This window comes from Salminus brasiliensis, chromosome 11 (genome assembly GCF_030463535.1).
Source record: "Salminus brasiliensis chromosome 11, fSalBra1.hap2, whole genome shotgun sequence".
NCBI classification, from domain to species: domain Eukaryota; kingdom Metazoa; phylum Chordata; class Actinopteri; order Characiformes; family Bryconidae; genus Salminus; species Salminus brasiliensis.
This window is the reverse complement of record NC_132888.1, coordinates 35,204,211-35,227,812: the sequence shown is the minus strand read 5'-3', so window position 1 is coordinate 35,227,812 and position 23,602 is coordinate 35,204,211. Positions and strand designations below refer to the sequence as shown.

At 43.1% G+C, this 23,602-nt stretch overlaps 2 protein-coding genes across 5 annotated transcripts; both read left to right on the top strand.

The window, feature by feature from the left end:
- The first annotated feature begins 657 nt into the window (after nt 1-657).
- Nucleotides 658-11,519, top strand: LOC140565007 (kelch-like protein 40). The gene is made up of 5 exons (XM_072690733.1): nt 658-1,145; nt 2,007-2,151; nt 5,053-5,131; nt 5,242-5,469; nt 6,697-11,519. The coding sequence occupies exons 2-5, from the start codon at nt 2,007-2,009 to the stop codon at nt 8,237-8,239; spliced, it is 1,995 nt and encodes a 664-aa protein (XP_072546834.1). The 5' UTR covers nt 658-1,145; the 3' UTR covers nt 8,240-11,519.
- A 1,934-nt stretch (nt 11,520-13,453) lies between these two features.
- slc5a2 (solute carrier family 5 member 2) lies at nt 13,454-23,372 on the top strand. 4 transcript variants are annotated; one of them, XM_072690735.1, is made up of 15 exons: nt 13,454-13,549; nt 13,783-13,854; nt 14,728-14,832; nt 15,269-15,328; nt 15,596-15,700; nt 16,376-16,481; nt 17,128-17,208; nt 18,942-19,177; nt 19,735-19,870; nt 20,644-20,751; nt 20,847-20,997; nt 21,432-21,600; nt 21,707-21,922; nt 22,026-22,161; nt 23,152-23,372. In XM_072690735.1, the coding sequence occupies exons 1-15, from the start codon at nt 13,454-13,456 to the stop codon at nt 23,364-23,366; spliced, it is 1,992 nt and encodes a 663-aa protein (XP_072546836.1). In that variant the 3' UTR covers nt 23,367-23,372. The 4 variants fall into 4 exon arrangements, with proteins under 4 accessions (XP_072546836.1, XP_072546840.1, XP_072546839.1 ...); XM_072690739.1 differs by lacking the exon at nt 13,454-13,549 and having other exon boundaries at nt 22,026-22,113; XM_072690738.1 differs by lacking the exon at nt 13,454-13,549 and having other exon boundaries at nt 22,026-22,139; nt 23,163-23,372.
- Nucleotides 23,373-23,602: the final 230 nt, after the last annotated feature.

Sequence of the window (23,602 nt, the reverse complement as noted above, 5' to 3'; positions counted from 1 at the left end):
TTCACATACGTTATTCGGTTCAGTTGAACTTGAGAACCGATTCAGAAGAACTAGCTATAGCTACTTCACAGTTCACGTGAATGTCAACTGGGTCGAAAGAAGACTCTTTTACGATTAACCGAGAAACACGCAATATCCTTATCAATTAAATATGAACGTCTGGTTTTCTAAACGTGCACTAAGCTAATTCAAACGCTGTTCTTCATACGCGCCTTTATTTTTTAGCCTAAAACTGGGGTAAACATTGCGAAGATTCGAATCAGATGGACTCGACTCATTCGAACCGGTTCAAAAGAACGACTTGTTTACGACTCGTTCGACTAATAAGGCATAGGGCGCAATAACGTTACTATGCAAATAGACCTTTACAAATATTTAAAATAGACCTTTAAAATATTTCTTTACTAATTTTTCAGGACCCAGGAGCATTTAAGCAAAAAATATGTGAACTTTAAAAAGACAGAGATGTTTACAAAAATTTCACTGAATGATTCAGCAGCGCTGATGGTTAATGTTGGTTTATTTATACAGTTTAGAGAATTTTAGGGACACTTCAGAAGCTGCAAAAACAAACTTATTTTGGCTCGAGAGTCAACGTCGTGTTTTCAACCCCCCCCCCCCCGTAAACACCGTCACATCCGGTGCGTTAAGGAAAAGGGAAGCGCAGCCGCTGCTGTTCCGGCATGGAGCCTCAGAAAAGCCCTAAGCTTCAAGATCCAGTGAGGAAAATAGAGTTCCCAGCCTCGGGCCGACGGTGAGGCTGAGCTGCACTAACGTTTGGCTCGACGTGTCCCTGTGGGCCCGGTGACTCGAGCCTGGGGGTCTTCGCGGAGGAGCACAGCCTGTGCGATCGCTGGGAGGAATGCGGAGTTTGTTCGGAGCCCTGGACGCAGTAGTGGACACTGTCCGACCGAATCCCTGACGATGAGCTGGACGACTGCCGGAGCAAGAGCCCAGCACGGCCAAGGCCGTGAGAGCAACCCGAGGAGCGGTAAAGCGGCCTTATGTCACTGTGGCACGAACCTGCGACGTGTTGTTGCCGATTAACCTAGCCCACCAGGCTAACGCCAGACCGCTCCGCCAGCTGAAGCAGGGCACCTGGGAAGGGTCATCTCAGAGGACCGCACTGACCGGCACCTGCAACGGTAAGACAGGGTGAGGGGGCCGCTCGCCTCTGCGTTGTCGAGCCTTTGGAGCTCGTTAATGCTTAACGCTGTAGACGACTGTCAGCCTGTCAGCCTGCCTGTCAGCCTGCCTGCCTGCCTGTCAGCCTGCCTGCCTGCCTGTCAGCCTGCCTGTCAGCCTGCCTGTACTGCATTGATGTAAGCCATGGGTTTCTGATATGACCCCAGCTGTGCAGCGCAGGTAGTCCTCCACTAAGGGCTGGCTATTAACATGCCCTGAGCTAGTACCACAAACGGACACGGTGACATGCAAAAGGTTTGGGCACCCCCCTGGTCAAGATTTCTGTTACTGTGAATAGCTAACCTGGTTTCCAAAAGGTGCAGCGATAAAATGATGAGCACATTTTTGTTTTACAAAATGACAAAGAAAAGAGCCCTAAAGCAAAAGTTTGAGCACCCTGCGTGGTCAGTACTCAGTAACACCCCATCATCTGCGAGCATCACTGCCAAAGTCTTTCCATTGTAGTTGTGGTGTGTGGATTCTGAGGTTCAGTCCAAAATGCTCCAGGGTTGTTTAGATGTTCCTTTGAAAATACCCCTGGCTGGTCTGGGGTCCGCCACCATTCCGAAACGACTACCTGAAAACCCTTGGCTGTCTCCTTACAGCCTTCTCCTGCTTTGTGAGCATCAGTTCTTTACATTTCCAGAGCGCTAGGCGGCTGCTTAGAGGAGCCCATGGTGGTGGATTGTTGGGACGAGGTTTGAAGGGCATTTTGTGTCACCTAGCATTTCCTAGTTGTGTGGTAAAGAGCGGGATGAGGCTTGGGTGGTGGAAAACCTTCATACTGATTCATATGAAAACGTGCTTGAACTCCCTTACAGATGAAGGCTGGGACAGTTACCTGGAGACCGCTGCCATGGCAGGATTCAGACAGCGGAGGAGGCGAACCCCTCTCCGACAGCGACTCGGAGGAAGAGGATTTTCCAGATGACACGACTACACCCCTGGGAGAATACATAACTCACGGTATGAGACGTAAACACACCGCTCTGATTCTGCAGGATTGTCTCGGTTGGCTTTACTGTACAGTGTGTCCCTAGAACTGTTTATCTATTTATTTACTGTCTATTTATCTGTGCTGCTGTTATTGGAACCTTAAAGGACATCGATGATTGAGAAGGTGTTTAATTTGGGATTAATATTAAACTGGTATATTAATGGTATATGTATATTAAACTCTTTGGCAATCACAAGGGATGGCTACAACTCAGCTGTTTGTCATTTGGAATATGTAGAACTGTTTAAAATGTATTTATTTATTTGTTTATTTTATTATTAATATTATTATATAATTTCTTTTAATGTGCGGGTGTTATATTTTGGGCTTCGTGCTTAAACAAATAAAAGCCTCATGCTTTTATTGCCAGAAACATTGTTCGAACTAATTAGGGTTTCACTCCATTTCCGAAAATGCAGATTTCAAAAACACTGACAAGAATAACTGCACTCAGCCTCTTTCTGTAGTGGAGAACATTTGTGGTGTCTAGGGATGTCATACGAACTGATACAACATAAAAAAAAAACCAGTACTGTCACTATTTTATGGTACCAATGCTCTTGAAACTTGTCTCCAAAATCAACAGAATTAAAGCCTGAAGTTGGTATTGAGAATCAAATCGTTTTAGTTGTTTTTGTTACGACTGCCAAACATCTGGTGTCATGACCTCCCTAATGGAGGCATCTTGGATCACTCTCCCATCCAGAACATATCCAATACATTGAGAGTCTTGAGTACTGCCCTCTTCAGTTTGGTTCAAGTCTGGAGATCTACAAAATGCCGCAACCATATCTTGTTGATTTTTGACATGTGCTTCAGGTCATTATCTTGATGGAAGGCAGAAGCAACCAGATGTTTAGGAAAATGTTCTGATATTGAATGGAATTCATTATGCCACTGACTTAAACAAGATCCCCTGGACCACAGACCCCAAAACAGCACCAAATCATCAATAAAGCCACCCCTGTATTTTACTATGGGCATTATGTGCTGTTCTTTGTCTCCTCTCCTCTTTTATTATTATTTTTTTTTTACCAAACATGGCTACAGTGTTTGGCCAAAAGCTCAGTTTTTCTGACCACAACAATTCCAGGTGTAATTCCAATATTTCTCGAGTTTAGACATTTGGATTTATATCTTTGGTTCTCAGAAAGGACTTGTGAACCCCCATGATGCAACTACACTTTTCCACTCTTAGCATCCACCTCACTGTGCATGGAGACAGTGTGCAGATATGTCCCCTTCCTGTCACATTTCCGACTGTGTCATGCTGTTGGAATTTCTTTACTATGGCCCTGACCAGTGCTTACTGGGCATTTTTTCAACTGCTGACCTATTTTCTGTAGCCATTCCCCAATCTATACAGCCCAAAGTCACAACAGGAATTATTTGTATTGAATTAATAGTTTTATTAGAATAATAGAATAGAATAGAATTTTACATGTGTCTTATTCTGTTTTTTGTTTTGTTTTATTTTGTTTTTTTGAGGGGTGCCAATATTTCTGTACATTTATGGCATCTGGCTGACGTTATTCAGATGTACCTGCCCACCATGAATCAATAAAACCTGGCCTGTGTTTTAGGCCAAGACTCTCAGAAAAATAAAACATAAAGGATGTTGGGCAGTGTTCAGTTTGCAGAGGTAGATTTTGGAGCAGGACCTTCACAGATAAGATTGGACACCCCTGTTTTAGAGGCAGGTAAAACTCAACTCAAGGTCTTCACAACCACTGCATTTAAGTGATTGTATAAATGTCTATAGAACTTAGACAGATCTTAACTGGCCCTGTTTTAACTGCGGCCAAATGGTCTGACTCAACAGATCCAATCTCATACTCTTCTTCATTTCATAGTTTTGCACATACTTTTACTTAGTCACTTGAAAAAAAGTTAGAACCCCCATGAAAACCGTTGTCTCGCATTGTCCTTCGCTCGTCATGCCCTGCTTCAGCAAGGCAGCTCCAAACTGTGTGATTACTGTGACTAAACAAGTCAGTTGTGGATACATTTGTCCAAAGCTCATTGTTCTAGATGTCTTGGTCTAGGTCTAGGTGCTCTCTGGCAAGCGTTAGTCTTGGTCTGATGTTTTTGTTGTTTTTTAACAGCAAGGGTTTCCTCCCATAAAAATCACACTTGTTAGGTCTCTTTGTGATGGTAGATGCTGTACTTTGACATCAGATGTTGCAAGAGAGCTCCCTGTAGGTCCTGTGACGACATTCTAGGATTGTTGGGGGTCTTCTTTACGCATGTTGCGGCCTGCTCTTGGGTCGAACTCACTAGAATGGTCTGATCTGGCCATGCTGGCAGTGTACAGTGGAACCGCTGTTTCTAACTGTTGAGATCTCCCAGACTCCTCTGCAGCTACCTTCTTTCTGAAGGCCTCAGAGAGCTCTTTGAAATTCATCACGGTGATGCCACTCCATCTCTGTTCTTGTCTGTACTTGTGTTCCTATGGACTTGTAAAAGGCCATGCCCAAGGGAACGCAGCCCAAGTACTGCTCCATTCAAAAGTTCGCATCTAGCCAAGTACAGTCCGAACGCCCAGCTGTGTTCTTGTTCTGCACGTTATCGAGGATGCATCAGGACGCCACTTGTGTGGACTTGGCACAGCCAAATATCTCAGAATGCATCACGCACCACGTTGCTGTACCAATTGCATAATTACCATACAACGTCTTTCCGTCCTCGTGAGTTTAAGTCGCCTAGTCAGTTCTACCAAGTACGCCAGTCCCAACTTGCTATGCTTTGTATTGAGAATTCCTCCGAATGTATGAGGTGTGAATGCAACAGGCTCCTCCAGAAAAGATATTTCTTCAAATGACGATTAAACGTTTGTATGTATAAAAATCTCTTTCGTCTCTCTTATCCAGGGTTAAAGCAACTACTTGATGCTCAGCAGTTGTGTGACGTCACTCTTCTAGTGGAAGGAAAAAGGTTCATGTGCCACAGGTTTGTATGCTGTATTCCTGTAATAGTCTCAATGTTTTCCATCATCCTACACTTTGCAGCACATGTTCATATGATATCCTGTGCTCTAATGTTGTTTCATATTTTTGCAGAGTCCTCTTGGCCGCGGTCAGCCCATATTTCCGTGCCATGTTCACCAGCCCTCTTGTAGAGTCTCGGCTCACGGAGATCCGACTGGAGGAAGTGACCCCTTCGGTTATGGAGACAGTTATCCATTTTATCTATACAGGGGAGGCAGGGCTCAGTCTTGACACAGCAGAGGACTTGTTTGTTGCAGCCAATCGACTTCAGGTGATGCCCTTGCAAGATCTTTGCTCCAGGTAATACACTGAACTACTTTTTTTAATTCAATTTTTAATGCATACAGGCCGGCCCAGCTCTCTACTGCCCTGGAGAGTTCAGTTTCAATGCAGCCAGCTCTTATGCATCGTTAGATTGGCCTTTAGATTGGTGAAGCGCACAGATACCGCCTTGACAGTGGTTATTATGATTACGAAACATGAAGGACCCTCTTAAGAGATCATGGGGCATGGGTACAGTGTTGAAATTCAGTAAATGGTTTTCAGTTTTATTTCGATCTTTAAAGACATTAAAAATGTAAATTATTAACAGTCCTAACATCCACATGTTGTTGGTGAAGCAGGAAACCATTTGTCCCAGACTTCTTGATTTATTGGATTAAGTTTATTTATATAGTGCTTTTAACAGACGTAGTCACAAAGAAGCTTTAGAGAGATCCATGTCCAAGCCCAGAGTAAGCAAGCCAATGGCAACAATAAAAAAAAAAAAAACACCCTTGAGAGGATCCGAGACTCAGAAGGGGAACCCATAAGAACCCCCAAAAAAATGAAACGAATAACAGCAAAACCATGAAATACAGAAAGAACTAATGGATACAAAGTATGAAAACATACAGACATATAAAGCATTTAAATTTAACTAGTAAAACCAGACATAAATGCTTACTCAGAGACCCTCACTACCCCAAAGTTCGAAATTTAAGCTGGCCACACTGTCCATCAGTGGTGGCCAGTATTATTCTTTGGCACTTGTGTCTATTTGTCTCATTACATCAGTTGTGCACACAGTACTGTCCCTCTTCTGTCTGTGTTTCTGTGGTGTTTGGTTGCGCAAAGTACCATATAATGCATTGTTATCAGCTGGTATCGCTAACCGCGCTAACCTTGGGCATAAAAAGTGGGACATATTTAGGTTCGATTCACCATGAAACACTGGTAAGCAATCGTGAAACCAGTTGTGGTACATTTTGAAATCTTTAGCTAACTTTTTTTTGTTTGTTTTAAATGTCTTGAAATAGTGTTCAGTTATTGGAATGTTTAACTGGAACGCGGTCAGCTCGAGTGCAACGCCATTCCCAGCTCCAACATCCGACTTCCGAGGTAAATGGAATGCAGCGTAAGCGTGCTGGATTAGGACTGGAACTCAAACTCTGCAGGACAGTAGATTACCAGGACCGGAGTTTATGATGGAGTATGATGAAACACAGAATTGGTAAATCATATTTTTGTCTTCTTTTTTTTTTTTAGGTTCCTCTTTGAGCACCTATCTGTGGAGAACTGTTTAGGAATGTACTCTCTGGCCCGTTCACATCACGACCAGCTCCTGCTCAGGGCATCTCTGAGGCTGGTGGCTCAGCATTTCCCTCGGGTGGCACGGCAACGGGACTTCCTCCTGCTGGACCCGGGCACCTTGGGCAGCCTGCTGGAATCGGACCGGCTGGGGGTGGAGTCAGAGACAGAGGTCTATGATGCAGCCCGGCGATGGGCAGAGCATCGTCCGGCTGAGCGCTACACTCACATGCCCACTCTGCTGAGGCATTTGCGCCCGGGCCTGCTGGCTCCCGAGGAGACACGGCGGCTCAACAAAGAGCTTGGGCCGAAGGCCAGCACTGAGGGCATGGGTGGTCCTCTGAGGCCCAGGGAGGGCATGTTTGAGAAGAAGATAGTCTGCGTGGACCTTAAGCCTAGGGAGGATGAGGCTTTGCGGGAGAGTGACTACACAGTTGACTGCTTTGACCCACGCACCGGCAAGTGGGAGAAGTTATCAGCGCTGGGCTCTTTGCTGTGCCCTGGGTGCACGGCTGTTGGGGGGCGGCTGTTTGTGGCAGGGGGCATTCTACGGACGGGCCAGGTGTCGTCGTCGGTGCACGAGTATGACGTAGTGCTGGACCGATGGATCTCGCGGCCTGCCATGGAGCAGCCACGTGCTATGTTCGGCCTGCTAGGCTCTGGAGATTCCCTTTACGCTCTGGGTGGCTGTAACCGATCTGCACTTCTTGACACCTGTGAAATTTTTGACCTTTCCAAACTGATTTGGGTTCCGGGTCCTCGTTTGCCGCTGCCTCTGCGTTGCTTCGCTTGCGCCACCCTGCGGGGCCGCCTGTACCTGCTCGGAGGCGCTACACTGGAGCAAAACAGGGCTGTGGTACATGCTGGCGTGTTAATCTACCACACCATCACAAGGACCTGGAGCCGGGTCAGCCTAGACTCTGGCGCCACCTGCCTGGCTGGAGGCGTAGCGGTGCGGGGTGGCGTCTGTGCCGTGGGTGGCTACATGCGTGACGCAGCCAAATTTATAGATGGCAACTATACGCAGTTGGAACCGCTCGACGCCACCGGGAGAGTGCTCTTTTTCCGCGAGGGACGGGGAACGGGGACGGAGCGGGAAATCCTGGCCGTAACGGACCGGACAGGAGGTGGCAGCGGCAGTGACCGCGCTACCAGTCCTGTTGTTTTTCCGGGCCTGCCGCGCCGCATTGCTGCCGGAGGCGTGGCGAGATGGAAGCGCAGGATATATGTTATGGGTGGAGAGAACGGCTCCAGGTTCTACGACAGCGTGTACTGCTGGAAGCCCGGGTGGCGCAGCTGGGTCCAGAGACGCGAGAAACTGCCGGGGGACACTGGGGGCGTGAGCCAGTTTGGATGTACCACTTTAAAATTCCCCAAAAAACACATCCTGGCTCGCCTCAGGTCGGCCCTGGAGAAGCAGGGGAAGGAAAAGAGACTTAACCGAAAGACTGAGGACAGAGAGAGAGACAGGCGGAACAGAAAGGCGAATCAGGAAGTGTGATTTGTGTTTAAGAAAGGAACTCGGGTGCTGACGTTTAGACCCATTTGGATTAACTTTTTTTAAACATCTCGGAGTTGACCCTGGTTGTTTTGATGAACACATCATTGTAGGTGGTGTAAGGGATTTTGCTGCAAAGATATTTGGCAACACAAGCAGTAAGGCTCTAGTTTGTAAAAACAGGCAGTGAAATGGGTCTAAATGTCTACAATCCCAGACTATTATTTTCAAATAGGACTGATTTAAGAATTTTTCGATTTACAGGGAGGCCCCACTCAGGGCGCTAGTGTTTTTGTTAGCGTGAAAAAAAAAAAGTACATAATGTACATTATGTACAAAAGTACATAATGCTAAGTTTAAATTGAATGGAGGTAAAGATAGTATGAGATTAGTAATGCCGAGATGATTTAATGTGATCAAATCTTACAGATGACAGTAATCTGAAAGTTTTTATGTGAACGTTTTTACTGTAATGTCAATTATGGTTTGTTTACAGAAGGTCTTTTGTTTTTGTTTTTTATATTAATTATTTAAATCTATATCTGTTATTCAGCACTTCTCAAGAGCAGCCCCAATAGCTTTTTACAGCTTCTTTCAGCCAGAGAAATGAATAAATATCTCACACCAGTTTAACATTTAGCTTAACGTCTGCTTAAAGACCTCACCCAACCAGTGCTCCTTACATTGCAATTGTATTATCTGTTATGCAGCAACCGACTACAACAGGCACAGCCAGTTGTAGAATGCAGGGGTGTAACAATGCAAAAATGTGACTATGCGCATTGCGAATACGGGCGATGTCAGCGACGATGTGTGGATTACGCCATTTTTAATGCACTTGCATGCATTGTTTGAACACCAAAGGTCGCAATGTACTTAACCCTCACCAGCACATTTCGGTGTCTTACGACACACTCCCAGCTGAACCCACACCAGCACCTTCGATGTCATTGGTCACACTCTTGTGTCTGGTCCAGCTCTAGAGTCATTAGCAGCTTGTCTAACAATAAGGCATATCCAGTCATTGTTTTCCCTCATTCTGATTTGGTTCTAGATAGCAAGCATGTGACTCAAATCAAACCAGGAGCTGAGTGTGTTGTTACACTCCTGACAGAATGCTCAGATAGGAACATGATGATGTCACCCCTGTACCCTTACAGTGGTCATTGCTCTTTGCAAGCATTTGGTTTTGTCAAATGCTTGAACTGCATCAAAAAAAAAGAAGTGTTTTTTGTCAAATGTGAACAATTTGTATCACAATAAATCATGTTTTTGCCAGTTTCTTATGGACTGGTCCAACAGCTTTTTAAGTCATTGCTTTTCAGAACCAAACAAGAGTTCAGAGAAAGAAAATGCAGTACTGCTTAAAAACACCACTTGGACACCCCTGGTAAAATTTTCTGCTGCTGTGAATAACCAAGCGAGTGAAAGATGACCTGATTTCCAAAACAAATTCTTTTACGGTTTCAGAATAACTGCATTCAAAGATGGTCTGAGGCAAATTTTTGTGCACTCTGCATAGTCAGTACGTAGTAACACCACCTTGGGCAGGTTCCGCAGTTTGTAAATGCATTTTGCAGCAGCTGAGAATCGTTCCGTCCTAGTCAGGAGCAATTTCACACAATCTTCCTTGCAAAAGATTTGCTGCACTGCTCTTAAGAGGTCCATCCATGGATGTTCAGTGATGTTTAGATCAGGAAACTATGAGGGCCATGGCAAAACCTTCAGCTTGTGGATTTTGTGGACTGCTGAGGACCAATATCCTGCTGTAGGATCCACCCCCTTTTTATCTGCAGCTTTTTTTATGGGTTGTGATGTTTGCTTCCAGAATTTGCCTGTATTTAATTGCATTTACCTGTGACATGTTTCCTGTGCCACTGGCTGCAGAAGATACCCAAAGCATGCTAAATCCACCCCATGCTTAACAGTTCTGCACCTTTTTTTTTGTTTTTACCTAAAACATACTGTTGCTCATTTCTTTTTAGGATTCCTACATGACAGCCATATTGGTACAGGGGTTGTCTCCAGAGGTAATTCTTCTTGCAGAGCACTAGGCAGCTGCTTAGAGGAAGGCATGGCTGCTGATTGTTGGGTCATGGTTTGAGGTGTATTTGTAAAGCTTTGGCGAGGTAAATATCACCTGCCCTTTCCTAAAGATGATTATGGGAACAAAAAAAAAAACATGACCCCAACAACTGAGAACTCCAATCTTCTGGAGTGCCAAAACTTTTGCATTGTGTTCCTTTTCTCTTTTTCCACTCTCACTCAGCCATTCACGGTAACAGAAATTTGGATGGCATGCCCAAACTTCTGAAAGACACAGTATACAGTAGTTTGACTATCAAAGAGAAACGACCTTATATGCCCTCCATGACGTACAGGTCGGTATGAAGAATGAAGATGATGATTGGCTCAGTTTAACGTAGCACAGATGAGATCAAGACTGGCTTAAATATGACAAATGATCTCAGTAACCGGTCAATATAGCTAATTTATTAATAAAACGTCTTATTAATTGAATCTTCCAGCATGAACTTGAGAATGATTTGCAGGAAAATGTTTATACACAACAGTAAGTCTGTGAGATGTGCTCTGACTAAGCTCCTCTTGTGTTTCCTGTTCAAATGGGTGAGATCATTAACTAGGCCTCAGTGTTCTGGTGGATCGCTCCAGCTCACTCATGCATTTCTAACCTGATCTTTCCTCTCCAACAACAGCGCTTTCCTCCTTTTCTGGAAGGCCCACGTGAGCAACTGCTGGTTCATGCTATTGTTCGTTCTTTTTAGATGTGGTCCGTCTACAGTAGTGCTGGACTAACATACTGGATAAATCTAGCATAGCATAGGAACAGTCAGGGGAAGGAAAGCAGTTAGTGACGGTTGTGAACTGTATGCACTGTAGGAGCAGTGTTGGCACAGGTTTGTTGGGTTCAATACCCACGTCTGTTAACGTGCCAATTTTGGGCCCTCAAACAAGGTTCTGAACCTTCTCTGCTCCAGCGGGAGGGCATGCCATGGCCCTGTGCTATTGCTCCCCAGCCTTCCGGTCACCACTCTTACCTAGAAAGGGCCAATGACAGCAAGCTTTCGTAGCAAGCTGGAGCTCACTGGATTGCACTGGGGTAGTCAGCTGACCTCAGTACTTGGTTCTAATTAATAAATAAATAAATAAAGACTGTAGCCATTCTGGCTCTGTGTGACAAAATGTGATACATGCTTTAGGGGGATTCTATGATTGAGGTAATATTTTGAAATGTTTTTAAATAAAACTTTTTTTGTATAAATGTTTGTATCATTTATTAACTTTGACCTTAAGAAAATGTGTTTAACCCTTTGAGTCCATCCTAGAAACAATATATTTAAAAAAATTATTGTACATGTTTTTTGTTGTTGTTGAACATCACTTAAATAACGGGTTTGAAAGTAATAGTTTTTTGAAACTCAAGTAAACTAGTGCATTAAGAACATGCATGTACTGTAAATGTCCTTAATTTATTTAAAATGTATTTTTCAACTAATAATGATGAACCTGTGACTCAGGGAATATCCTAATTATTTCATAGAGACAAATGTGTTAAACAAGGGGTGAGTAAACAACAAAATGTTCATTTTACATAAAGTATAAGTCATAAAAAAGATGTTTCAAGCATAAAAGTATTTTAAATATTAAATTACAAGGTGCTAACTGTTCTACGTAAAGCCATGAAAATATACCGGCCTGAAAAGAGCAATGTGTTTGAGGTTTGAAGTTTATCTGAAACATGTACTGACATTATGGTCAAACAAATATACCTGAATATTTGTAAGTGGACATAAATGGACCCTAACTGTCAACTCATCCTGAAGCAGTTAGTTAGTTAGATTCATCTTTGAGAATGTCTATCCATAGGTTCCTTTATATTCCTTTATCATCAGAAATTTGTCTTATAAAACCTAGTGATATTAAAATTTCTTAACATTTAAGTTAATGATCAAGCTACATGCTACATACTAGCTACACTAATGGCCAGTTAACTCAGTCCTATTGTAAATGGATCCGCAAACCAGTAGGCACTAATTGTACCAGGTCAAGACATCAGAAGTAGCTTAAACACTGTGACTAGTATGCAGTTTTATTTTGGAGCTCATAAGCAGCTCTCTTGTTACTGCCCAATATGCTAATGTCCCATCCTAGAATTGCAGGTACGTTTCAATATAGGAAAATGTGATTCATCAGTTATCGTTAAACTGTTTAAACCATTAACGTTTATAAAAAATTTAACGAGTGACTCACTCGATATCACAATAACAAATCTGACAACTAATTTACTGTTAATTTATCCTAAACGCTTTATACAAAATAATGAAGTGAGAAGTTTGACATGTCTTGCTGCTTTACACACAGTGTTATAGTACACTGAGTGCAGGTCACAAGGTTTTTATTAGCACTGTTTGCAGATTTTATGCAGTTTTATATTAGAGACAACCGTAACAAAATGTATTCATTGCTGAAGTTACATATTCTACAGAAAATAGACGTTGTATGACATTGACTTTATAACTGTTATCAGAGTAAGCACAAACACTGAAAATTTGACTTATCAGACTTAAATGTTAAATTCAAGTTGAATTACACAAGAGAATCACACAAGAGGTGTGTGAGTGATTTAGTTCATATGTTCTGTATATTTTGCACACACATATATATATATATATATATATATATATATATATATATATATATATATATATATATATATATACACACATTTTTGACGTTATTATTAAAACTGATTCAATAAAGATTGTTTTTTTTTGGTGATAATTAACTGTTAGGGTTTATCTGGGAGATGCAAACCAGATCCAGAAGTCATAAATGTCCCCTAATATTGTGGCTATCATGGTGGCATGATGGTGGTGTGATGCTTTCAGTGCATTATCTGTTAGTACAGTGAGTATTTTATTTTAGATTGGTTCATTGAAAAAGTGTAATGACAGTTAAACGCTTCATCAGTCGCCCATCCCTGACAGTGTGGCAATATGTTAATTATTATTTTCACAAATCCCCTTCTTCAGCTCTTTTTCTTGTGAACAAAGGTCTTGCATTGTACCCTCAGAGTCTAATTCTTGTTTTGAAGATATCTTGTCCTTCTTGAGGGACTTCAGCACATCGGAGCTGACATTTGTCACTTAAAAAAAAAAATTTAAACCTAGAAGTTAATCTTAAAATTGGAAAAAAATGAATTTCACAAGGGAGAAAGTGACCATCAACAACCCAGCAGACATCACAGTGATTCTCGGCTACTTCGTGATTGTCATCGGTGTGGGAATTTGGGTAAGTGCTTTTGTGTGGCTGTGGGAGAAAGTAATTTTTGACTCTGAAATGAAGTGTATTTTGCTACAGTACAGTACATGTCTATGCTTTACACTGTTACACTTAATATCTGGAGAGTCCCTGGAGACGTAAAAAGCTTTGAATGAACTCTTTCACTCATTTCATTTGTATTCAGAAAAAAATAAGACAAGAAAACTTTTCTTTCCCTTTTCTTTCTTCTTCCAATTTTTCAGTCCATGTTCAGAACTAACCGTGGCACAGTAGGCGGCTACTTCCTTGCAGGACGGACCATGGTGTGGTGGCCTGTAAGTCTTACCTATATCTGCCTACTGGCTTATTATCTCTGCTTTGCATACAGTGCTGTTAAGAAGTATTTTCCAAATCCTAAAATCTGTATTTTTGCAGATCTGTCAAACGTCAGATCAAAAATCTAATGTAATTAAAGGAAAAAGGTTATCTAATGAGCTCCAGACATCCAGACATGATTACTGCAATCACTGCCTATGAAAACTCGAAAGCATGGGACCCCTTTGGAATCACAGCGAGAGCAAAGTACCAAAGTTCCTCCAAAAGCTCAGCGACCATTTATCTATTAAGTCACGAAAGAACGTCTAAGGGACTGGAGGCCTCACTTGCCTCAAATGAGACCAGCATTTTTTGATTCCAAAAACAGTATGGGAGATCCCGCATTCAACGAAACCTCTTGATAACCCCCAAGCCTTTTAAATCAACTAAAGACAGGGGTCCCCTTACACCTGCCATACAGCTAACTGTCAGAACATCATATACCACCGCCAGTGGTGGTAGTAGTCTGACGCTGTGGGGATGCCTGGGCAGCTTCAGGGTGTGGGCGACTTGACTGATGGAACAACGGATTCTGAACACAGTGTGCCCGAGTTTCAGCAATGCTACAAAGCAGTGTGAGCCTGAATTCCTCCACAAGATCCCAGCTGTTTGGTTGGGTTGCAGTTGTTGCTGCTAAAGGTGCCACCACCAGGTTTTAGGTTTAGGGAGGTCGTTCCTGTTTCACATGGTTTATTTAGGTGAATGTTCTCCTTGTCCCATATTCCATTTTGTGTGAGGATCTAAAACCATTTAATGGGAAAATCAGGGACATTGTATAGTCTCTAACTGAATGCTTTATCTCTTCAATATTCTTCTCCACCATGTTACAACAGGTAGGCGCTTCTCTGTTTGCGAGCAACATCGGCAGTGGCCATTTTGTCGGCCTTGCCGGCACAGGGGCTGCGAGTGGAATAGCTGTAGGAGGCTTTGAATGGAATGTAAGTTGGATGGTATCCCTGCATACAGCTGAATGTAATATTACAAAACTATTTACCAAAAGGTTATCTGATATGCCCCCCCCCCCACACACACACACAATATACTGTAAACATGACGTGGCCAAATAATAATTTACCCTAACCCACTGAACCTTAGGTTAATTATTCAACTATTAATCATGATGCAGAAACTGTGACTGGGACTTTTTTTTTGGCTTAGAATATCTTGTGGTGTCCCACAAGGTTCCAATTAGGGCAAATGAAACTGTTAATGTAAATCATGGTAGAAATCTAGTTATGAGAGTGAATAACTGAAGTATGGACTTACACACAGGGTTAATATCTATTTACATTATCTACTTTTTGTCAGGTTTTCCATTTTTATATGTTGCATTCTTCATATTGGCCCTACCTTTATCGTTTACTCCACTTACAGGCTTTATTCATCGTGCTGCTGCTGGGATGGCTGTTTGTACCTGTTTATTTAACTGCTGGGGTAAGTTCATTTTCCACTGACGAAAATATTCAATTAGCCTGTATTTCGAAACTGCAGACAGAGTCGTGTGCAAAGATGTGAACACCTCATCATCATCACCAACTTTGATCTGCTAATATTTTCTAAATTGCTAAATGTGTGATAAATTATATGATTATTTATCTAAAAAACAAGTTAACATGTTGTTAGACCAGGGGTGCCAAAACTCATGCATATGACTGTAAATGCATGGCCAAAACTATTTTTTCTACCTTCCCCTTTCCAAAGGTTATCACAATGCCACAGTACCTGAAGAAGAGATTTGGGGGGACCAGAATCAGTTTGTACCTCTCCGTCATCTCACTTTTCCTTTACATCTTCACAAAGATCTCTGTAAGTATAAAAGCAAACAATCATAATACGATAATCACAATAATCATGGTACAGCATAACTTAATGAAACCATAGTCCTGATGGTTAGAGTAATGATAGTTAATGGTGGTAATATTAGAAATAATATTAGATTTTCTGAACATCACTTGGACATCCAGCGGTTCAGCGCTGAGAGTCTGCTGCCTCATAGGGATGGGGCCAGAGCAAATTACAGCATCGGACATGGTCTGGGCCAGTTTAATCACCTCTTTAATGTTATCCTTAGTCACTTCTGACTGCTGCAGATGAATATTGTTGACCCCTACATAATGAACTATTCTTGAATATCTCCTATTTGCTAGCTGATTGCTGCTAATGTCCAGTGCTCTGCCCCCCTGCTGGAGCCCCTAAAGGATTAGCTATTTTTTCTTGTGTAGAACAATAGAGTCTTATATAACCAGAGTCCCTTTAACAGGCTCCTCAGCGGGTGCTTCGCTGAGCGAGGCAAACCTGTTTCAAGCGTGAATCAGGGAGGGACAGTGGTGCTCCAGTGAATACCCACACAGAATCCATATATCTTAATGTATAATGTTATATACAGTTCACTGATGAGATAACCGTGACTTTGCCATGGTACTGCACATCCTGTTACTGTTCCACTGGTATTTCTGACTGGTATTCTGACCTTTGCTTTAGGTCGATATGTTCTCTGGAGCAGTCTTCATACAGCAGGCGCTGGGGTGGAATATTTACATTGCAGTGATTGCTTTGCTCACCATAACAGCGCTCTATACCGTCACAGGTGCAATTCATGATTATTCACAGTATTCACTATATGGACAAAAGTATTGGGACACCTGCTCAGTCTGTGTTTCGTCTGAAATCAAGCGTATTAAAAAAAATATTAATAATTTTTGTCTCTCTACTGGCCGGGGAAGAAGGCTTTCTACTAGATTTTGGAGGAGCGTTACTGTAGGTCAGGGTGTTGGATGATAACCTCCCCAGCTCATCCCAAAAGTATTGATGGTGCACAAACCATCATTCCAGAGAACACAGTCTCTTCCACTGCTCCACAGCCCAATGCTGGGGGGCTTTCTACCCCTTTAGCCCATGCCTGGGGTTAAGCACGGTGTTTATCTGCTCCGGAGAGTCCTAGGCAGAGTTCTCTTGGCAATCTGGGTCAGCAATGGGTGCAACGTAAAGTAGCTGAATGCCGTCATTAGAAGGGGTGTCCGCAAACATTTCGGACCGTGTCTTCTCCTGATTAACCAGTCCTCCGAGTCCGTTAAGGCCTATCTTCGTTAGCTAAGCTCTGAGACTTTAAGACAAGTGGGCATTCAAGCATCGACTTACACACATCATTACTAATGCCAGAATTATTTTACTAGTCAAATGTAGTCCTTGGAGGTCTTTAACATGTGCTTACACACTATTCAACTACCCTGTAGGTGGGCTGGCCGCTCTGATGTACACCGACACTGTGCAGACCTTCATCATCATCGCTGGAGCCTTCGTCCTCATGGGCTTCTGTAAGTCCCGAGTCTTTCAGTGGGGAGACATAGAAATTCATTTAAACTGGGGATGTCCCGATCCTGAGGTAAATCCTGAGGTAAATACTGAGATAAATACTGAGGCAAATCCTGAGGTAAATACTGAGGTAAAATCCTGAGGTAAATACTGAGGTAAATACTGAGGTAAAATACTGAGGTAAATCCTGAGGTAAAATCCTGAGGTAAATCCTGAGGTAAAATCCTGAGGTAAATACTGAGGTAAAATCCTGAGGTAAAATCCTGAGGTAAATCCTGAGGTAAAATCCTGAGGTAAAATCCTGAGGTAAATACTGAGGTAAAATCCTGAGGTAAAATCCTGAGGTAAATACTGAGGTAAATCCTGAGGTAAATACTGAGGTAAATACTGAGGTAAATACTGAGGTAAATCCTGAGGTAAATACTGAGGTAAATCCTGAGGTAAATACTGAGGTAAATCCTGAGATAAATACTGAGGTAAAATCCTGAGGTAAATACTGAGGTAAATCCTGAGGTAAATACTGAGGTAAATACTGAGGTAAAATACTGAGGTAAAATCCTGAGGTAAATACTGAGGTAAATACTGAGGTAAATACTGAGGTAAATCCTGAGGTAAATACTGAGGTAAATCCTGAGGTAAATACTGAGGTAAATACTGAGGTAAATCCTGAAGTAAATACTGAGGTAAATACTGAGGTAAATACTGAGGTAAATACTGAGGTAAAATCCCTTTATTTATACTCAGCTAGTTTAGTCTAGACTTTTCTTAAAACGATTTTACAGTGTTTAATATCTTATAATCCTGATACTGGTGTGTAATATATGGTTTATATTGTTTTATACTGGTTATATTTGGGTTTCTCCAGCTAGCATTAGCTAGCGCGTGTATGTTAGCTATGCTAGCTAACATTAGCGTTAGCCTCCACTTTCAAAAACAGAGAAAAGCGAGCGGTTCTCCGGTTCTCCCGCCGGCTCACAGCCTTATTAGTGATAGTTTTAATAAATGTCCAGATATTATGTTGTATTTTCGTGTTCCACTGTAAAATAGCTCCACTCTGCTCAACACCTACTCCTTTATTTACCTCCTGAGCACCTCCGCGCTGCTGCCGGCTGGCCACAGTGTCCGTTAACGGCGCCTTCACGCGCTGAACGAGTGACGGGAATTCCGGCTCGTTTTTTTTTTTAGTGAGCCGAGTCTTTTGACTCGGCTCACACAAAAAAAAAAAAGCCGGCTCCTGCTTAGATTTTTTGTTGTTGTTGTTGCTGAAATTAATTTATTCCCAAATTATGTGTAAAATAAATTATGTTAATATATACATTCTATCAAATTGTATATAATTTATGTTTTTTTTTATACTCAATTTGCATACGCTTCTGCAGGTTGCTTGTAGAGCCTGCTCGATATGAAATTCGAATTTTGCACATTAAAATGTGTCCAAACTTTACTACATTTCCACACATCCACGAAATTCGTGCGGCTTTAACAGAAAAAAATGAAAAAAAAAAAAAAACCGATTCACAATCAGGAGCCGACTCCCGTCGTTCACTTCAAAGAGCCGACTCCTAGAGCCGGATCGTTACTACTCTGAACGCCCTGGATAACCACTGGATGGGATCAGGACATCCCTGATTCACACACATCAGGCCAGGCCAGGCCAGGTCAGCACATTACACGAACACTGAGCTGAAAGTCTTGAACATCGCCTTCCTCACAGTTACTGTTCTACTATCAACAGCTTTCAAGGAGGTTGGAGGCTACAGTGCCTTACTAGAGAAGTACAGCTCTGCTCTGCCCTCACTGTCCATGAGGGTGTCTCGAGAGCCCCAGCGCTACAATATCTCCTCAGTGTGCTACACCCCACGCGAGGATGCCTTTCACCTGCTGAGAGACCCTGTGACTGGAGACCTGCCGTGGCCTGGAGTGTTGTTTGGCATTGCTATTGTGGGAGGCTGGTACTGGTGCACTGACCAGGTGAGTAAGTGCACTATTCTCCCCAGACACATACACACAAATGTACGAAAGAAAGAAATAAATGAAAAGTAAAAATACACAAATATGAGATTAGTATAGAGTAGCTCTGAGTGGCTCAGTGGCTATGGAGGTTCACGAGCTCAAATCCCCAGGTCATGCTGCTTTGCCATCAGCAGCCGGAGACAGAGAGAGCACAGTTGACCTTGCTCTGTCAGGGGTGGGTTGATGGCTCTTGGAGTGATGTTGGGCAGTACAGGCGTCTCTTAGCTGTTGTATCGGAGCTGGGGGCGCTGGCTAACTACCGGCAGTAGAGGAAGAGGAAGTGGCTGGCTTCATATGGGGGCATTGCTTGGGACGGGGTAGTTCAAGGGGAAAAGCATAATACAACGGGCCCATCGTTATCTCTAATGGGCCTATGATTGCTTCTACATTAGCGTCGTACTGCCACATTTACATCACGACCCCAGAAAGTGCAAGAACACGACTGCCCAGGACTACAAATATCATTATATCAGTGTACTGGTCATTTCACACGATCGCTACAATCTGTACTGCAGGTGATCGTGCAGCGCTGTTTGGCTGCCCGCAGCCTGACTCACGTGAAGGCTGGATGCATCATGTGCGGGTATCTGAAGCTGCTTCCCATGTTCCTCATGGTCTTCCCAGGCATGATCAGCAGAGTACTTTACCCTGGTAAGCCATACGACGTAATATTTGCATTACATGCTTTTGCATTACGTGCTTTTTACGTCACAAAGCAGATTTACAGGAATCCAGTTATAGGACTAGAGGACTTGCTCAGCAAATCCTAAACCTAAAACCACAGTGGCGAGGAAAAACTGCCAAGTCCCACAAGGGGGACCCGTCCTCCTCTGGTCAGAACTACATATAAATTATTGATAATAAAAAAAAAGGCAACATACCACCACGTAAGACTTCTTCAGCTCAGGGGTGCTGAAGGTAATCATGGTTGTTAATATTAATAATAATTATTTTGAGCCCATTAGAGTAAACTTTAACATAGTCGTAAGGCAGATAGCAGTAGCAGGAGGGTGGGCAGCTGGTCTGACGCGGGTAGCAGGAGAGCCCGACCGTCAGACTTCTGGAAACATTCTGTGTGGCTGACGACTCCAGCAGATTTGACTGTAACAGCCTAATGACAAGAAGAGAGCCAGAAGGTAACACAGACACGGGAACACCCTGAAACACTGGCGTCCTTCTACTCCAATGGCCACAATCTTGAGTGATCTGCTGCAATCGTGCAAGTGGCAGGGCGACAGCTCCAGTATCTCGGTTTACCACAATTCCCTTTGTCCGTGAACCCCTGGACCTGCAACCTTTATCTAAGGGGAAATATGAGTTACCTAAACCCAAGGTTTTTTTTTTAGCGCCCAAGTTATTTGTGCAGTAACTGTCTGGCTTGCGTTGGATGAATGCTGTGCTTAATGAGATCCTTTCTTTTGTAGATGAGGTGGGGTGTGTGGTGCCATCGGTCTGCCAAGAAGTGTGTGGGACGGAAGTCGGCTGCTCTAACATCGCTTATCCCAAACTGGTGGTGTCAGTCATGCCCAACGGTGAGATCCCCATAATTGACACTATTAAAAGCACCATAGATTAGTTCTAACCACGCTTTCTGTCCGTGTTGCCCCTCACGCCCGCCTCTGCTCAGGTCTGAGAGGATTGATGCTAGCCGTCATGCTAGCGGCCCTCATGAGTTCCTTAGCCTCCATCTTCAACAGCAGCAGCACCCTTTTCACCATGGACATATGGACCCGCATCAGGCCTCAAGCCAGAGACAGAGAGCTCCTGATCGTTGGCAGGTACGGAGCACTGCGTCACTCCTCTTAAAGGAATAGTTCCAATAAAAAAATAATGTAGCTTTAAGATCATGAAAGGATATTCCCACCAATTAGCATCATGTAAACTGCAGCACTTTATGTACAATCAGAAAGTATTTGGACAGTGACACAAACAGCTTTTTTCTTTGGGTCAAAAGTAATCGGACGGTTGCACCAATTGCGGACACAGATGTGCAAGCGCACGCATACAACTGGTCTAGTCCCTTTAGAGAAGTACGAACAATAGAATAGGACTCTCTGGAGCACCATGATGCCTAATGACAGTGGTGGGCAGCATTGAGCTGTAGAGCAGTGGAAGAATATTGAAGACTATGGATTTAGAATAGGATGTCCTATGTCCCAAAACTTTTGTCCATATAGAGTAATAGTGTACTTCTTTGGTACATCTTTTACAGGGTGTGGGTGCTCTGCATCGTTGCAATCAGCATTTGCTGGATCCCCGTAGTCCAGGCTGCTCAGAGTGGACAGCTGTTCGACTACATCCAGTCAGTGACCAGCTACCTGGCCCCACCTATAGCAGCAGTGTTCTTTCTGGCTATTTTCGTGAAGAGAGTGAACGAGCCGGTAACGAACATTCAACTCCTTTCCATCCCATTGCTTTAAGAATATCAAACATCCACTCGTTTCCTTTAATGGTCTTGGCCTCCATTCTCTCCTCTCGCTCTCACAGGGGGCTTTTTGGGGCCTAATGGGTGGCCTGCTCATGGGTCTGTGTCGCATGGGACCAGAGTTCTACTTTGGCTCCGGTAGCTGCCTTTTTCCTTCCACCTGCCCCAAGCTAATTTGTGGCGTTCACTACCTGTACTTTGCAGTTCTGCTCTTCTTCTGCACCGGGATTCTGGTTCTCCTCGTGAGCTACTTCACGCCCCCCATAGCCGACAGACATGTAAGTGAACCCACAGCGTCGGAAAACGTGTGTGAAATTATCTGGAGCTTTCTTTGACATCCTAAGTGCTCACTTTGCAATTCGCCCAATTCTGTCTGGCAAGCTTCATCGCCTTGTCTTTAGCTTGCGCCATTCTAAAGAAGACAGACTTGACCTGGACTGGGAGGAAGAGGAACGAGGAAGGAAAGCTCGCAGGGAAGTGGAGGAGAAACAGAAGGCCACGTTCGACGAGGATAAGAGTAAGATATTCAACAACAACAACAACAACAACAAAAATGCCACTTATATTAACACACACTATGGAAACCCAAAAATCATAAGGCAAAATCATATCAAGGGGACTTTTAAACTTTTAAATTATAAGATTTTTTTAAATAATAAGAAACATTTCTCACAATAAAAGCATTTAAAATAATGCAGGAATCTCTCAAAATAATGAGAAACGATCTGCAAATGACTTGGCCTTTCACAGCGAGTCTCTATATAGAAATGTAACAACTCAAATAACAAACCACTTCAATAACTTGTATAGCTCATATATAATAGCTAATAGCTCCTGTAGATAATTTGTCCCAAAACATTTGTCCATATAGAGTGTATATTGACAAAATATATATGCATATTGCCCTCAGATCCTTAAGATGTAGACCACATATTTACTACATTTTAGATGTAAAGGGCCCAGGACCTCATAAACATAGCTAGTCACCAACACCACACCAATGTTACCAGTGCTGGCGAGGCTGGCAGCACATGGGGTACCAATGCTGGGCTAGGCCGGTGACGTGGTAGCGATGTAGGTCAAGTCAGTAGGCAAAATTGCCTCGTCTAGGCCGGCCCACTAGGCAGTCGATCAAAAAAAAAACAACTATATAAGAAAACACTTGTTTTTCAGTTTGGGAATAGGTTTCCATATTTAGCACCCAATATTTCTTTACAGTGGTGGTAATGTGAACCTAGGGTCACCTCTAAAAACCGTTGACCAATACTGTGAACAGTTCTGCTGCAGTAAGTAGCGATGCCATATTGGTCTGATATCAGTGGAAAATGCTGGAACGATATCAGAGAGAAAAACAATCTGCTGTGAGGTTCTGTTGTTAGGAGTGCATTTCGTCTTTTGCTGTACTGGGTTTGGGATTTCGATGTTGCCACGGGGAAAGAAAAGCGGCATCGTGCCGTCTCTACAAGTTATAGAGGATCTCGTAGTGACGTCCTGCCTTTTCTTACAGATGCAAACGAGGAGAAATCAGCCATTGTCCGTCTGATCGGCTGGTTTTGTGGCTTAAGTGGCTCTCAGGCTCCCGAGCCCACCGAAGAGGAGGTCGCGCAAGCGTCTAAACAATTACCAGACATAAGTGAAGAGCCAGTTTGGAAGCACTTCGTCAACGCTAATGCGCTCATAATGATGGCAGTGGCTGTCTATTTTTGGGGCTTTTATGCTTGAATTAACACTTTTGTATCAGATGCATCACTCTGGAAGTTCTGGATTACACAAATCAAAATAAAAAAAAGGGAAACACACATCATGAATAGATTTTTTTGGCTATTTAAGAAAGAGATGCAGCTATGCATTTCACCTAACTGCTTACCCAGATATTATATGGCCGCGCAATACGGCTTAAAACATCATGACACGCACTGTGGCTAGAAGAACACAACAGCAACAAAACAAAAACACTA